This window comes from Catharus ustulatus, chromosome Z (genome assembly GCF_009819885.2).
Source record: "Catharus ustulatus isolate bCatUst1 chromosome Z, bCatUst1.pri.v2, whole genome shotgun sequence".
Taxonomy (NCBI): Eukaryota; Metazoa; Chordata; class Aves; order Passeriformes; family Turdidae; genus Catharus; species Catharus ustulatus.
Window position 1 is genome coordinate 7,878,736 of NC_046262.2, and position 16,129 is coordinate 7,894,864.

The 16,129-nt window shown below is 38.0% G+C and overlaps 1 protein-coding gene across 6 annotated transcripts in view; it reads right to left on the reverse strand.

The window, feature by feature from the left end:
• Positions 1-299: 299 nt before the first annotated feature.
• The window catches only part of LOC117010848 (ubiquitin-associated protein 2-like), a 65,363-nt gene continuing 49,533 nt past the window's right edge, over positions 300-16,129 (reverse strand). For 4 of the 6 annotated variants that reach the window (XM_033085871.2, XM_033085872.2, XM_033085874.2 and 1 more), the window contains exons 11-19: positions 11,905-11,972; positions 10,670-10,856; positions 9,798-10,011; positions 8,190-8,461; positions 7,069-7,247; positions 5,778-5,985; positions 4,583-4,622; positions 3,099-3,282; positions 300-572 (exon numbers count right to left, since the gene is read on the reverse strand). In XM_033085871.2, coding sequence (XP_032941762.1) covers positions 437-572; positions 3,099-3,282; positions 4,583-4,622; positions 5,778-5,985; positions 7,069-7,247; positions 8,190-8,461; positions 9,798-10,011; positions 10,670-10,856; positions 11,905-11,972 — 1,488 coding nt within the window. In that variant the 3' untranslated portion in view covers positions 300-436. The remainder of the gene's footprint in view (positions 573-3,098; positions 3,283-4,582; positions 4,623-5,777; positions 5,986-7,068; positions 7,248-8,189; positions 8,462-9,797; positions 10,012-10,669; positions 10,857-11,904; positions 11,973-16,129) is intronic. The other 2 variants (XM_033085876.2, XM_033085875.2) reach the window with 2 other exon arrangements.

The window sequence follows — 16,129 nt, forward strand, 5'->3', positions numbered from 1 at the left end:
GCAACTAAGTTGCATGCTTGTGATGTTTTTGTGATTTAAAGAAAATTATTGTATGAGAGCTAAACTCAAATTGCTATCCACCACAAAATTATAATACAGTAACTCAAACGTAACATGTATCATTCCATCACCTGCATTTTGTCAACTAACCTGTCTAACGTAGACTGTTAGCAGTCCATATTTTGGAGACGTTTCATATTGCTACTTGAAAGTTTTTGTTTTGTTTTTTAATAAAGTAGTTACACACAATTTTTTATTTCTTTTTTATTTCATCCTCCCTAGCTGGTATGGTAATTTCTCTTCTGACTAGCAAGTCTCTGTCACAGGTATTCCTGATCTAGTACAAATCACAAGTGGTTATCACTTTTCCCCCACTAGAGGGCTGACAGTCCTTCTTCCCTTGTTTTGGTTTCTGAGGTACTGAGACACATCCAACTTAAAGAGATGGCCTAATTATGAGATAAACTATTTGCCAAGCACTTGTTTTAATACTAACAGGACTTACCACATGTGATGTGCTTGAAGACAACACTAAGGCAGGAGAGAGGCTGCTCTGATGACTGGAAAGGGAGCTGGAAGGAAATTGTAAAGAATTAATAAAACTGATTTTCCCTTTTTAAGAAATACAGATACGCAATAGCAAGTAAGTTAAAGAATGAAAATTCAAGGTGTGTGTGCACACCTACAATAACAGAGTAGTTAAACAAATTCATGTAAGAGTGTGTGTATACATACACAGGCGTGTATGTGTGTGTATGAATTCAGACACCTCTACAGGCCCTTTCTCCTTTAATTAGTATCCTACTACCTTTTGATGAAAAAATAAAGTACAGAGTCATAATTACTAACAAGAAACATCTAAAACACCATTCATTTGTATTTGTCAATTTACTGCATCTTTAGAAAAAGTATAGTTGCTTCATGAACCAAATCGCAATGACTCCATGATACACCAAGTCCAAAATCAAGGTTCATATAAGCGTAAGTCCGGTTTCTCATTCTTTCTCTGCTGCTGCTTACCACGGAGGACAGGTTTTAAGTGAGGCAGTGCTTTGGTTTGACTCACTATAGTGTTTCTCACATTTTGAGCTGCATAGCATTAACTCTACCAATTAGAACTGCTGGGTATTTGCCCCATAATTCATCCAGAGATCTTCAAATGTCTTCCTGAAAGATCACTGGAAATGGCACTTAAACATTCAAACTGACAAGTTATACCTTATATTTGATGTAAACAATGCAACCCACTGTATACAGTAGGCAATACACTGAACCAACATTGAACAAAGATAACCAAAATGAAGATATGAAACACATGTATATAGTTTGGTATTTAAAAAAACCCCTCCTTATTAAATAAGAAGCAGGAGAGATCCTAACAACAAAATTAGTTTAGTGCTCTCTCTGGATATGGCCACAAGAAAACACAGCAGTTTTCATACCAAAGCTAACAGCCACCTTACACGACCTACTTAAAGGGCAAACACTTCTGGTAGCTCTTCAAGGCATGGGCCCAGAACAAATTTTTGCAGTTCCATAGCTTAACTTTCAATACTTTCCCTTCTGCAGGAATTACAACATCATCACTTTAGGCAGCAAGGGAAGACACAGCTCAGCCCAACATAAGAGTTTTATCCCACCCCCTCACCCACTCTTCCCAGCTCCTTTGATAAGCCTTAACTCACCATCTGACCTATGGCAGAGACACAGACTATAGTCATCTTGGTCTACCAAGTCAAACACGTTTGAAATTCAGGCATCCTGATGATGGCTTTGTATCTGCCCAACAGCATAGATCCCCAGCTGAAATTTCCATCCATTTATACAGCTTTTCAACAAATCAGTGTGGGAAATGTGACCAATGTAAAGGGAATAGTTCTTGTTTGACATATTTATTGTTTTATTTAACAAAAAAATACTAGAGTTTTTAAAGAAAATAAACTATGTCCTAGCTGTGAAACAGGAAAAAAACTCCTGATATCCCAAATAATTTTCTTGTATTAACAAATAAAGTAAACAGGCGAGTATCAAAAATACAGCTCAATATAGCTTTAGGATGTCATCTTGATGCATTTTTCAGGCTTACCTAAAAACAGAAGCCAGACATAATCAAGAGAGTAAAAAGTGGCTGTATTTATTGAAGGGCCTTCACATACATTAAGAGTACATGAAGGCCTGCCAGAGACTACACCCAAACATGGATGACCAGTCATGAGTTTACATACTTTTATAAGTTCAGTCCATTTGCATATTGGGGGTTAATCTTGCAATTATAGCTTCAGGTAATGAAGTAATTTACCCCAAGTTTGCTCCCCACCAACTCACTGTTGTTTGTACTTCTCAGGGTCTGAGATAGTAAGGTGTCCTTGAGTCCCAGGCCTAGAGAGGAATTGTTTAGTCTGACCAAAATGTGAAGACAGTAGCTAACACTTTATATGTAGTTTAGAGTTATACACTAAAGAATTGCAGGATTACAAATATATGAATATATAAAAGCTAAAATCCTAAGGCATCAAGCTGACCGAGGATGTAATAGGCCTTCAGAAACACAGAGGGACAGTGCAAATGAGCTGAATTGTGCTAGATGCACTTCCAGGAAAACCAATCTGATATTTTGAAGTATCTTTGAAATATCTTAGAAAAAGAAAACACACACAGTTCCCCTGTGAAATTATTTCTGGGTTTTAATTTTAAGAAATACAAATATGAGACTACACCACTTCGAATCGACTATGTAGTAAACTGTGAAAGAGTAATTCCAAACATATGACACTGAACAAAAACAGCAGGCACAAAGTAGGAAAAATAAACTGGGGGCATCAATTTAGCTGATTTAGCTAGCATGGTTGAAGCAAACCTCTTCAATACAAAGTTGTATATGTATCATGAAAGCTTGAGGCCAGCAGCTGCTCTGCCATCAGGAGGCAGCCCAGAACTCATGCAACCAGAAGCAGTCTGTTCTCTTCTGACACTCTCTCCTAATTCTGGTTCACATCAAAAAAGGGACCCCTGGTGCCTGACACCCCCATATGGAACCACCCTTACACCTGTCCTAGCCCCAAAACTGACCCCCTTGGTTTATCACAACTCTACTGTACCTGTTCAGCTGGGAGAGTGAGCTGCTGGCCAGATCACTGGACTGAGACAAACTGGGCAATGCTGCCACGTGCTGTGATGCTGAAGGCAGAAGCGAGGTTGTGGTGGACACCACACTGGGCAGAGAACCAGATGAAGGTAGTGAGGGGGAAGGCTCTGTCTTGGGTGCTGCAACTGATGAAGTAGCTGCAACAAGTTAAAAAGAGGCATTCCAATTAAAACTCCAGCATACTCGATGTCCCAGCCCAGATGGCAGGACACAGCAGCATACTCCTCTTGGTCTTTAAAAATAGGGCCATTAACAACTGGTAACCATATCAAGCAATTTGAAGGAAAACTCAAATACAACTGAACTACCATTTTTCCCTTTAAGATTTCTGCTTATAATAAATTTACAATTATCACTGCTACACAGTCTAGTATTTACAGGTAGTAAACAAGCATCTTCTGCACTTCACCTGCCACTATCTGGATTACTAACTTAGACTCACAAGTAATTTTAAAATTCCTTGCTTTTGATTCAGCAAACACAAGTAATTTCTGCCTTTTCAAGGACTGTACAACTCTAGTTTCACCTACAACTCTGTTTCTTTATGCAGATCTACAAAGCACCTTTGAAGATAGAGAGACTGAGATTGCTGGAGCACAGGGGTAGATAACAACTTGTCAGTTTGGTATATTCAGTCAAAAGTGTACTGCAGTGGAATGAAAGAAGCTACAATGAAAGGCCAGAATTGGAGGAGGTTAGACCAAAATTGAGGTTGGAATTTCGAAAGATATTAATTGACACTGTTGTTCTTGGAAACTTCCACAGAGCAGCAACAAAGATCAGAAGAGTGAATACTGTACTTTAATTATTTAAACTCCAAGTAGAGAACTGCAGGCCTGCTACACATCCATGCTACATTAGAAACAGGTCAAGATGAAGAAACTAACACCTACACCAGAGTCAATACTGAGGTATTGTTTGCAAGGTATCAAAAAACTCAGAACAGGGAATAGGTCTCTCTCCTTTACTCCCCACAGGCTTCCAACACAGCAGAGATAGAACTATACCTAGTGAGAGCTGCACTCAAAGAATGTGACTTCATTTCACTATAGCTAAAGGCCACTTACAGCTTCCCAACTTAGAACTGGAAGAACTGCTAAAAAATTTTGCATTTATTTTTAATTTTTAATTTTTATTTTGTATTAACTGATTTCTGACAGGTAAATTCAAAAGGAAGACCAGCAGCAAAGCAGCTTCTCTAATTCTAAGGTTGTTTAGGTTTGCAGATTTAATAGACCTGCCTTCATATTTCAATTGTAGTCAAGAACCATGCAGGATTTTATGCATGCACAAATAAAAGTCAAATGGGTCAGCCATAAATTAGTCATGAAGAACAATATAAAACCTTAAACTCGATGTCACTGCTACGCTGTGTGCACAGCAAGTAGCAAGGAACAAACAGAAAGTCCTGTGCTCAACCAAGCTTTGAAAACTTACTGTCAAGTGTTGCCTGTGTCCTAACAACACTGTGCCCGTTCTGTAAACAAAGAAGAAATGAATTAATTAATTCATCTTAGAGGTATATTAAATGTCCAGACTGAATCACACATTTAACATGCTTCATGCAAAATCCTATATTCATACTAAATTGAACAACAAGGCAGAAAATTAAATTTTTACTTCATTTAAAAAAAGTACATCATAAAGTTGTCTCAAGTACAAGGTGTCCTGAACATAGAGAAACCCATACACTGCCCATAATACACCCATCAGCAGCAGACCTTCCCATGTACTGTATATAACATAAACTTCAGGTTCACACCAATATGAAAGAAGGAATTGCATTAACATATAGGAAATGGTTGTGCTTTTGATCTAATGTAACTCACAATTTTAACTATCCAAGTTACACAGAGACGCCAATTTTTTTCCATTGAAAGATAAGACTTGAGAAGCACCAGTTGTTTTTTGGATAACGCTGGAGTACAGAAGTGGATAGTCTATGCTTGATCCTCACCAGTACATACGAGCTAGTGCAGAAGACAAGTGTGACTGAGCCAACACATAACAAAGGCCAGAAGCAAATAAATTTAAAAACTCTCACAAGTTCCTAACACATTTAATAAACTCAGTTTTTTTAAAACAAACTTACATTTCATACACAATGAGAGCAGGTGTGTCTGAATCTCCCAAGAGATTCTTTGTCCTATATTAGACCTCTCCTTATGTTTATTAAAATAACGCATGAAACCAATTCCCACTAGCTTTTAAATACAACTGAAAAGTAATGCTGGAGGAGCCAAAAAAAAAAAAAGTGGGATCCATTTGCTAGGTACCATATAAATTTAGTAGCTAATATACCTTTGTATAAAAACTGTCAAGTCATGTCAAAATAGAGACAGTTCCTTAGCTCCAGGGAAGGAAATGCAGAATTTTAAGTATTACGAAAAAAAAGGTCAAAAGATCATTTAAGATGTCAAAACCCACAAAATCAGAGGCTCTCATATCCTAAACACAGTATTACCAAAAATGACTATACACCAAGAAAAGCCAAAACAAGCAAGAGGGTGGGCTTGGGACTAAAAAATACCACTTGGCTTGGTTAAAGCATTAATCTATCAGGGGAATACAAACCTAACATAGGTAAGAATATTTCCCCTTTTTTAGGTTCCTGTTTCTGTAGTGAACTCACCGTAACTGCAACAGTGGTTGGTTCAGATGGAGCCATGGAGCTTTGGTATGCTATCCTGCTATGCACCAAAGTCGGGTCATAGGAGGAAGTGGTTACAGGGCTAGTGCGCTGGGATGAGCAGGTCAGACTGGAAGAGCTGATGGCAGAGGTTGTGTAGGTGGAGTCCTGTACTGTATTGGATATTGGCAAAGAGGTATTCAAAGGATCACTGGAAAAAAAATTATTTATCATCTTGGTAAGTATTTCAAATACCTTTATGAAAATATAATCTCCTATACAGCTATCTAGAACTATCTTAAACACACAGAAAAATCTACACTACTTAGATTAGAAAATCTAAGAACAGAAAAAAAAAATTACAATATTGCTTTGGTCCTCACTAATCTCTGCTTCAAAACATCAGCTGCACTAAGCAACATTCACCTTCCTCGTTTCAGCCCAACCAAAACTAGAATTTACACACAAGCACTTCTCAGTCATGTTATTTCCACCTTTTTCAAGGATAAATTAATGATCACAGTCTTTCTTTTTTAAACAAGCAGAATTGATAAAGTCTGGTATATGATGAATAATCACAATAGGATTATTTTTACAACAGAATTCCAGTGTTACAGAATGAATTATGTAAAGGGCTAAAAAATATTTTAAAACCTGCAGGGATGTTTTATTTTCCAATTAGTTTAAATATCATGCTTAAAACTAAAAGTTATGCGAAAGTTCATTTTTATTAATATTCCTGAATTAATTTCAGGAAGCTTTTTACTGATGTCAATTTTTCAATAAATAAGGACTTAAAAATGGTTTACTGGTACACTGGCACTTATCATTGGCTGTTTTAGCTTTTCAGTACAAGCTTCTGCATACACAAAGTCTAGCTTCTTTTCTTATCCTGGTAGGAGCATCAGACCTGTAACCAGGTGCCAAGCTACTAACATCCATATATGGTACAAAGGTAAACTCTGCTGGATCAGACAGTGAAAAAAATGGGTAATGAGGAACAAACCCCCAAAACACCTCAAAATCAGGGCAATTTAACATGAGAAAAAAATTCTATAAATTCTATAAAGCTTAGTAAAAGGTTATTTATATTCATGCCATCTCCAGTTTCGCCTCTATCCATCCAGGGATATTTTGATTATCATTACAGAAGAAATTTATCATTTAAGATACAGTCCGAAGAAAACAAGTCATCACATTTTCCCCTCTCATTGCATTGTAACCCCGTCTTGATGTTTTTGGCACTAACTTGACCCCCTTCAAGAACACCTGAGAATGCAGGAGGGCAACTCACACATACTTTACAGATTTTGAATATAAGCTATTGTTGGTCGCCTGGCTGGTACTCTCACTGCTTGAAGTTGATCCAAACTCTGGAAGTGTAGGCTCTGATCCAAACTCAAGAGCTCCAAACTGAACATTTAACCCTGTCATGTCTGCTGATCCAGGCATCTCCACAGCAGAGGCAGGAATCTTAAAGGAAGAAAAAAAGATGTAATTCCTTCGTATGCATCTGCAACCTGAAATTAATACACTGACTATACTCTAATCTGGAATTGAAGGACTAAACCATATTATTCCACAATAACAAAGTATCATCTGTGTACATCCCTCCCCGCTCCATCAATATTCATATTGTGGCTACTAACTCAATCCGAAATTCACTCAGCAACAGTTATTTTCCATACAGAGCAACCAGCTACATACTTGCAAAAGATATCACCACAGTATTTTGGACCTAGTAACTATCCAGCTTAGTACTTCCTGTTTCATTAATAAGAAATACACCAAGGCCTTTGCTCTCCTTCTCTCTAGCAATTTATATAAAACACATACCAAATGAAATCATAGAATCATTTAGGTTGGACAAGAACATTAAGATCAAATCCAACTATTACAGCCAGCACTATCAAACCATGTCTCTAAGCACCATGTCTTCACATCTTTTAAACAGCTCCAGGGATGGTAACTCTGTCACTTACCTGGGCTGCCTGCTCCAGTGACTGACAATCCCCTCAGTAATGACATTTTTCCTAATATCCAATCTAAACCTTCCCTAGTGCAACTTGAGGCTGCTTCCTATTGTTTTGTCACTCCTGGGAGAAGAGACTGATCTCCACCTGGCTACACCCTCATTTCTAGAGAGTGATCAGGTTTCCTCTGAGCCTCCTTTCCTCCTGGCTGAGCCCCTGTAGCTCCCTCAGACGCTTCTCAGACCTATGCTCCAGACCTCCCCCAGCTCTGTTCCCTTCTCTGGACACAGTCCAGCTCCTCAACATCTGGAGACAGTGCAGCCTCACCAGTGCCCTGTACAGGGGGGACAGTCACTGCCCTGGTCCTGCAGACCATGCCACTGCTGACAAAAGTTTTGAGTTTTTACATTTACTAATGACAAGCCACCTCTCAATTACTCACCTTGGATGCTGGAGTTAACCTCCTTTTTGGTGGTTTGATCTGTTTCTGCTGGGTTTGATGAACAGTCACTGCCTGGTTATCCACAGAGAGAGTGGGGAGCTGTAATATTTTGCTAACAGCTGTAGAGGTGTCTACCGGTGATGGTTCTCGGAGTTTTACATGGGAGGAGGATGACTCCAGCCCAGGAGGAGGAACGGGAACCACCTGCATTTGTTGCTGCCGCTGGGTCAGCTGGCTCAGAACTGGAGATGGCTCAGGCTGGGATTTAAAGTCTGGTCAGTGTTGGGAAAAAGAAATATCAAAATTAAAGCATTCAACTCTGCTCTTCACAGTTCTACTCTTTATGCAAGAATCTGGGTGATGCTTAATAGTTATGATTCTACAGCATTTCCAAGTCTTCAGACATCACAGGAGTTTCATAGGATTACTATCACTCTAACACTAATAAGGACAACAGTTGATACATCTTCTGCTTTAAATAAACAGCTGTGGCCAAGTATACTTAGTTTTTTTCCAAAAATATGATAACAAACCAATGTACACAGCCACAATATTATCACACACATTAATCTTCAAAACCTGTTATGGATTATTTTAATCAGACACTTCAAGTTTCACTGCAATTAACTGTGCTGATATAATGTGATTACTTCCAAGGGGTTAAGAGTTTGTGCAATTTAGAAATATGATTCAGGATTCCCTTCCCCTGCAAAGAAGATCCAAAAAAAAAAAAAAGGAATTCTTCTACCATGTAGTGACCTAAAGCACGGTCAAACACCACAAAGACCTCCAGCATTTCCAGTGTGAAAGGGTTCTTATTCAGTTGGTGAAGTCCATTAGAAAGCATTAAAATGTAAAAGGTGGTTTTGGTTTTTTTTTAGAATTTCTGCATGTCAAAGGTAGTAATTGCTACCAATGGCTGCTTATCTACACATGAACATATACACACACACGAGAGACACAAGAGCTAGCCTCTTCATAGTGAGGATACTGCTAGGAACAGCACCGCAGAAAATAAGTTTGTCATTCTCAATGTTGCTACTAATTTTACTCAATTACATGAAAAATTCATACAATTATAAATCTACAAAACAAGTAACCTGAATCATTCACAGCACACAAGGGAAAGAACACTGAGGCGTGATGCACATTATGAAGAAATTACATAGTACTCATTCAAAATTCATGTAATGATTAGAACAGAAAATTTGGGGGAAAAAATGACAAAATACATGTACATAATTTTATACTTGGCTAAAAGCAGGATAGCTACAATGAAAATAAGTATTTTTCAGCCTTTGTTAAAAAACAATCACCAACGAAGTTCCATGTAAATATTCAAACACATTAAATCAAAGATGTCATTACCTGGAAGGCTCAATAACTTTAAAGCTGTAATGACATTTATGGATAGACTTAGGCTTAATAAATATAATTGTGATGTGTATTACCAGCAAACAAACATAACACTTAAGAAACTGTAAGTAACTGTACTACTAGTATTAAATTTTTTAGGAAAAGTCTTTCATTAATTAAACTATCATAGCCAGTAAGATTTCTTCATGCCAAACACAGACAGAAAGAGAGAAGCTGTGTCAAAGCACTTACCAAACTGACTGAGGACGGAGGATTGAGTACTAGGTGGTTTTAGATCCCAGGATGACACAGGAACTGTGCTAGCTGTGGCAGAACTGCTATTGGTTTGTTGAGAGGTAAGCTGACTCAGTCCTGGTGATTTCAATTGGTCCAAGATTTGGGAACCAGTAGAGTTTGCCAGTTTAGAGGATCTGAGCTCTCCAAAGCCAGAACAAAGAACAGCCGACTACCGAAAGACAAAAAAGAAGGAGGGAAGGAGCGGAGTTAATATTTTAACTAATTGAACATAATGATAGGGTCAATGTCTACAGCTGCTATCCAGCAGCAACTAAAATCTTTTCAGACCTAGATTACTAACAAATTACCAGTAAAAACTTACACTACTGTAATCACAATAATACTAACTCGCTTGGACCCATGCATCTTAAAGTATCATAGATTTACTAAAATTAGGACCAATTTTTAGAGAATAAACATCTCATCTCACACCTTCAAACATGTCAGAAATAGACATGCTTCCACAAGAAGCAGTTGAATATGTGCTTGGAAATGACACATCCATTTTCTGGCCTCGAACTTTTAACTACAAATTATTTTATCCTACATCAGCAAGCAATGAGCACATGCACTCTCTAATCAAAAATTGATATAACTACATCATGTAAACCCAGAGATAACTAACCAGCAAAACGAAAAAGTAATTTCTTTTTTTCAGGGGGAAAGGGGGGGCAAAAGGAAGGAATTATATTTTTAATTTTCAGCTTTTTCAACAAATACCAAATACAATTAAATGATCAGCACTGGAGAAGTTGTTTAACCTGAAATATTTACTCATGAACAACATTTAGAAAACATAACATTTAGAAAGTGTAAGATAGTTTTACCAGACTTTGAGAATAAGAGTTTACAGCACTGGAGCTGCCTGTTCCTGATGCCATCTGGGTGCTGTGCTGAGAATTTGTGAATACTAAGGCTTGACCAAAGGTCTGCTGCTGGGGAGACTCAAATGAGGAGCTTTCTGTCTCTTGAGTCGATGTCACTGGCTTTTGAAGTAGTGTCACCAAATCAATGCTGTAAGACAAAGTAAAATTTAGCTGGAATGAACACAGTGATTAAACTCCACCGACACTGAGGAAAGCACTAACAATACTAAAGCTGCCATCCCAGAAACAGAATTACTACCAGTCTTTTCAAACGCTTTTTGTCTATCATACAAAAAGAGAGAAGGGAGTTTTTGCCAGTAAGTAACAAACACAAAAATCCCACCTCAATTTGAGTGGATGAACTAAAACATTTTCTAACATAATTTGAGGGATATCCACTGGAAGAATGAAACAAAAATATACAATTGTACAACCTTTAAGAAAGAAAGAAATACAAACTGTACACCATCTGACACCATGCCTCATGCAAATCACATCCATTTTACATGGAAAATTTTGCTGCAGTACAGCAGAATCAGGATATTTGTGATATTAGCCTATTAAGTTTTCAGATCTCATGCTATCCAGATACTGAAATCTTCATCACTGAACTTTAACATGTTCTCCAGGAACATGAGGCTAATAGAGGGTGTTTCACAACAACACCAGAAAGGCATTTGAAGATAAAGGTAAGCAAAGGAAGGCAGCAACTGACATATTTTTGGTTCTTCATCTTAACTCTCTATCATGAGTAAAGGTTTGTGATGTTTACCAGGGAATTCACCTTTTTGCCAATGCAAGCTTTAATTTAACACATTTGTCAAAGCACTACATTCAGAACACTTTCTGCATTTACAAAGGCAGGTTTTCTATTTTCTGGACACTAAAATCAGAGCACCCTTTTCAACAGAATTTTTCTTCCCAGCTACTTTTCTTCCTGCATGTAAGCAGTCCTGATGCAGAAGATGTGTTATGGTCAAACATTTGATAAGTTTGTCTCCACTTCCACAGACAAAAATATGTAACTCAGGAACTCACAGAAACAACAATTTGCAAGCAATGCTTTTTCAATTTTCAGATGAGTTTGACCAATCACTGACAGAGTTTTTACTCAGAATTTTATCTGTGGAAGCTAACATTGTTTAATCAAGGAGAAGGTTTTTAAACTATAGGGAGAACATGGAAGAAGAGCTCACCTTTGCCCAGGAGTGACACGATTCTCAGCTGAAACAGAAGATGCAGTGAAGACTTTTGTTTCAGAAAGCTGAAAAAGAGATAGGGGAAGAGTTTTATATGCTCACATTTCCCTTCTGCAACATCTGCAGAAATTCCACTTTGGTCATGCATTTTCAAGATAAAAGTAAGGTCAAACTACCATTACAAACGGCTACTGTGAAGCTCTGCTTAAAAAGACAAAAATACGTAGCCAATTACAGTAAAATCTTCTCCACAGAATCAAGTACCTATTTAATTAGAGGGTTGGGTTAGGAAATTTGACCTTCTGAAAACACTTACCAGCATAGAACAACATACCAATATAACTACACAGTTGTTGGGAAACAGTTTAACTGTAGAAACCAGTAGAAAAGTAATTAACGTGACAGCCATTCTTCCATCAATGTACAGACAATTTATGACACTATAGAGCAACTCTGATAAATCTTGTTGCACAAGGGCAATACATTGCACTGCTCCCACTCATTCCATGTATTCTTGCATCTGACATTTCAGCTGCCACCACCAGCAGAGGCAGATAAGTACAGGTAAGTACAGTTAACCAGCATTCATGGCTCCTTCTTGGCAGCTCTGTTAGGAGAGGCAATAAGGTCTTTATCTGAGTGCTCTGACAGCAGGAGCTCGTAAACAATAATAAAATGCGGGCCATGCTGACACTCAGGTAACAGGTCAGACCACCCACAGGGAAAGCTGCATAGTTTTCACCATGCTGTTACAATACAGGGAGATATTCGCACAGGCACCTGGGGAAGTGGAGCCATTCGGGACTTGGGAAGAAAAGAGGGGGTTGGTTTTTTGCCATGTGGTTGGATTTTTCAATACTTTTTCTTGTTTAAAAAGTAGTAGTTGAACAGCTACAACTTCCAAGGGCTATTTTTTTTCTATTGACAGGAGTACTTGCAAACCAGAATAGGTCTTAAGCCATTTATGAAGGCACTTTAAGAAGGCATTTAAGCCACTTCAGAAAGGCAGAGATATGAATGTACAATGCTGGTATTTGAAATTTAATTTTCACAGAATCACCCTTAGTTCCTTTGGTAGCCTTGTCTTTGAAGAACAACTGATCTATTCAAAGAACCCCTTTAGAATGCGCCATTTGATACAGCTCCTCTAGGAAATGATGCATTTTTAATTGCATACATTTCTAGCAGCCCAGTTTAAAGGACATCATGAACATGAGCCAATTTCAATTGCCATCCCATAGGCACTTCTACTGAGAGCATGTGTATCCCTGAACACGGACACCTCATAGAGATCTCCTATGAAACACTCTTGACTTAAGAAGGGCACAGGAGGGCTGACTCAAATCACCTCTCAGAGGCAGAGTAGAGATATTTCACGTACTCTCCCAACACCCTCTTGCAAGGAGCACATGAGGCCATGAAGAAATTGGTACTACCGCAGTTCCTCCCTCCATTTCTTGCCTTTCGCTTGCTGCCAACACAATGCACTTTAATCCCTCATTTCTGGATCACTTGTCCTGAGATTAATGCTGACAGCCCACTGACCATAACAAAGAAAGAACATTCTGCTTAAGTACATTTCAGTTAAAATGGTTGCTCCTCTATTGTTCAGTACTTTCCCCATCACGTGTTTTATTTTAGAGCAATGCGTACTGTACTTTCTGGGGTATTATGATATTCCTGCATTACATGGCACGAGGAGGTCAGCTAATGGCACAAGCAGTACACTATGATCTGCAATCCCTTAGCTGATACTAAATTCTTTGTAATGTCAACAGTTTCTTTCACTCATATAACCCAGGAAAAGACTAACCATGGATAAACCCTGATGAACCCCAAAAATTAAGCAAATTAGGAGACTGAGGATGCTTGTGACAATGCAAATGCACTCTTGATGTGTGAGAGAGTAAATGCTCTCTAGAGATGAGCCAGCATGCAAACGAAAGTCTCTGGCTACTAGCTCAGTTACAGTGAGGTTTACACTACACCCTATGGTAAACTCACTGCCACAAGGTCCAGCCAAACACTTAATTCAGGACTCTGAAGGGATTACAGCATTTGTCAAAACATGTATTTCGTGCTGCGGCAGCTGAAAAGTTTTATTACAGGGATGTATTTAGTATTTCTCACAAGTAGTGTTTTCAGCTCCCAATCAAGCATTATGTTCGCTGCACACTACACTCACAAATCTTTCACTGAGGCTCTGGCATTTTCCCAGAACTGAACGAATGCTTGTGAGCCTTTTGTCGGTGTTGGCCTCACAGAGGTATGTCCTCCATCTGCAGAGAAATATTCGTGCTTTCCAGCTCCTGTTCCTATGATAAAATCATTCTCCAATCACCAAACAGACAACACACTTGACAACCAGCTATGAGCTCCCAAAGGACTACAGGAATAGGGAGGAGAAAGAGGAAAAATATACTCCAGAATCCTCACATCCACAAATCAGAAATAAAACAAAAAGCTTACTGGTTAGTATGACATAGTGAAGGTAAACAAATTAAAATAACTTCTCATGCTGCATCCTGGTAAAGAAGCCACTTCTACTAAAACACAGTTTGTTTTTTTCCTTTCCTTTTTCTATAAAATTGTTGCTGTGGTTTCAGATAAAAACTAGTACTACCAAAGTCATACAGAAAATGTTTGCCATCACCCACTTTCTATTTCTCTCCTTGGGAATAGTTTTTGTAGTCAAACTTCACTTTCTTTAGACAGGAGAGCATGATCACAATTTTAAGAGCAAAATCCAGAGCCATCTAAAGTACCTCAATATTTGTCTAGTCCTTCATTGTTCATACCCTGAATATCCCTTTAACAAAATACAAACACTTATTTTCACTGCAAGCAGTTTCCATTCTATTTAATAGCACCTTGACAACCTATTATACTTGCTCAATACTCACTGTAAAAGCTAAGGACCAGACAGGATTATTAGGTCACAAAGACCTAATTCTTCCTGGGTCAAACAATGTTAAATTTCACTCACTTGCTCATAACTTATATTTGACTAGAAAACACCACATTTGAACAGAAATATTCTTCAGAAAAACACCTCATCTTTCCCTGCAGAAAGCAAGTATATCAGCTTCCTTGGTTCTTTTATCAATAGTCATGCCACTAGAACTGTTTATTACACATGTTTTTACACTTAAATGCATAGATCAGTCTTACAGACACAGGTTCATACTACATGCTAGATTAAAACCAGAGTCCATCATATGCTCCTAAAGTAACTCTTTCAGATTCTCTAAACTAAAATCTTCCTTTCTCAAAGATCTTTGATCAGACATTTTCAGCTATTATACACAATCTTCCACCTGTAAAACCAATGAGAAATTGGATTTGATACTTGAGAATCAAGTTCAGCAGCATCCACATAACTAAAGAACGAGTAAGAGATGGGGAAGAGCACCAACAGGCAAAAAGACTACAAACAGAAGCTTTTCTGATACTGCATCAGCTCATGCTTAGTTGTTCTTTTTTCATCACCCACTACAATCCTGAAAAGTTTTGAGTCGCTGTTTTCCAGACACCAGGCCCTTGTTCTGAAGCTGTGTCTTTATTCCTATAAAATAAATTGATACTTGGCTATATTAGAGTATTTTTCATTGAAACAGGTCAAATCTTGCAGAGGTCCAAATCTCGCCACATGACTGGTTTACTTTCAAACGCTCTTCCAATACTTTTCGTATTCCCTGAACATTTGATTAAACAATTATTTTAGTTTTACTTCCCAATTATCTATTGAGGCACTAGACGGCATCTGGCTCTGGTCTGGGGAAGGCCCTCTTACAAAAGCTCACACTCAATAAGGGTCCTTCTTGCAACAGATTTGCCAAAATTTGCAAGGTAGATGCCAATACACTAATATGTTTCGTAATAGAATGCAATTATTTTTAGAGTAAAAGATACAATTTTTTTTTTTTTTTTTTTTTTTTTTTGGTGCATGTTTTGGGCTAACGTATCTGCATCTTGACATTTCGTTCACTCTTTCTGAATACTAGCAGACAAAAAACTTTATCCTAGGTTATAGGGATTTTTCCAGGGTCCAAAATAAATAAAAATAAACAATGGGCTAGAGATTTCGAAATCATCTGCAAATTATGCAGCTCTAACTAAAACAAATTATATCGCTAGTCAGTATTGCTCAACACCCCTCCCAAACAACAAACACTGTATTATACCAGCATCAAACAGATAAGAATAGCCCATAGATTTCCAC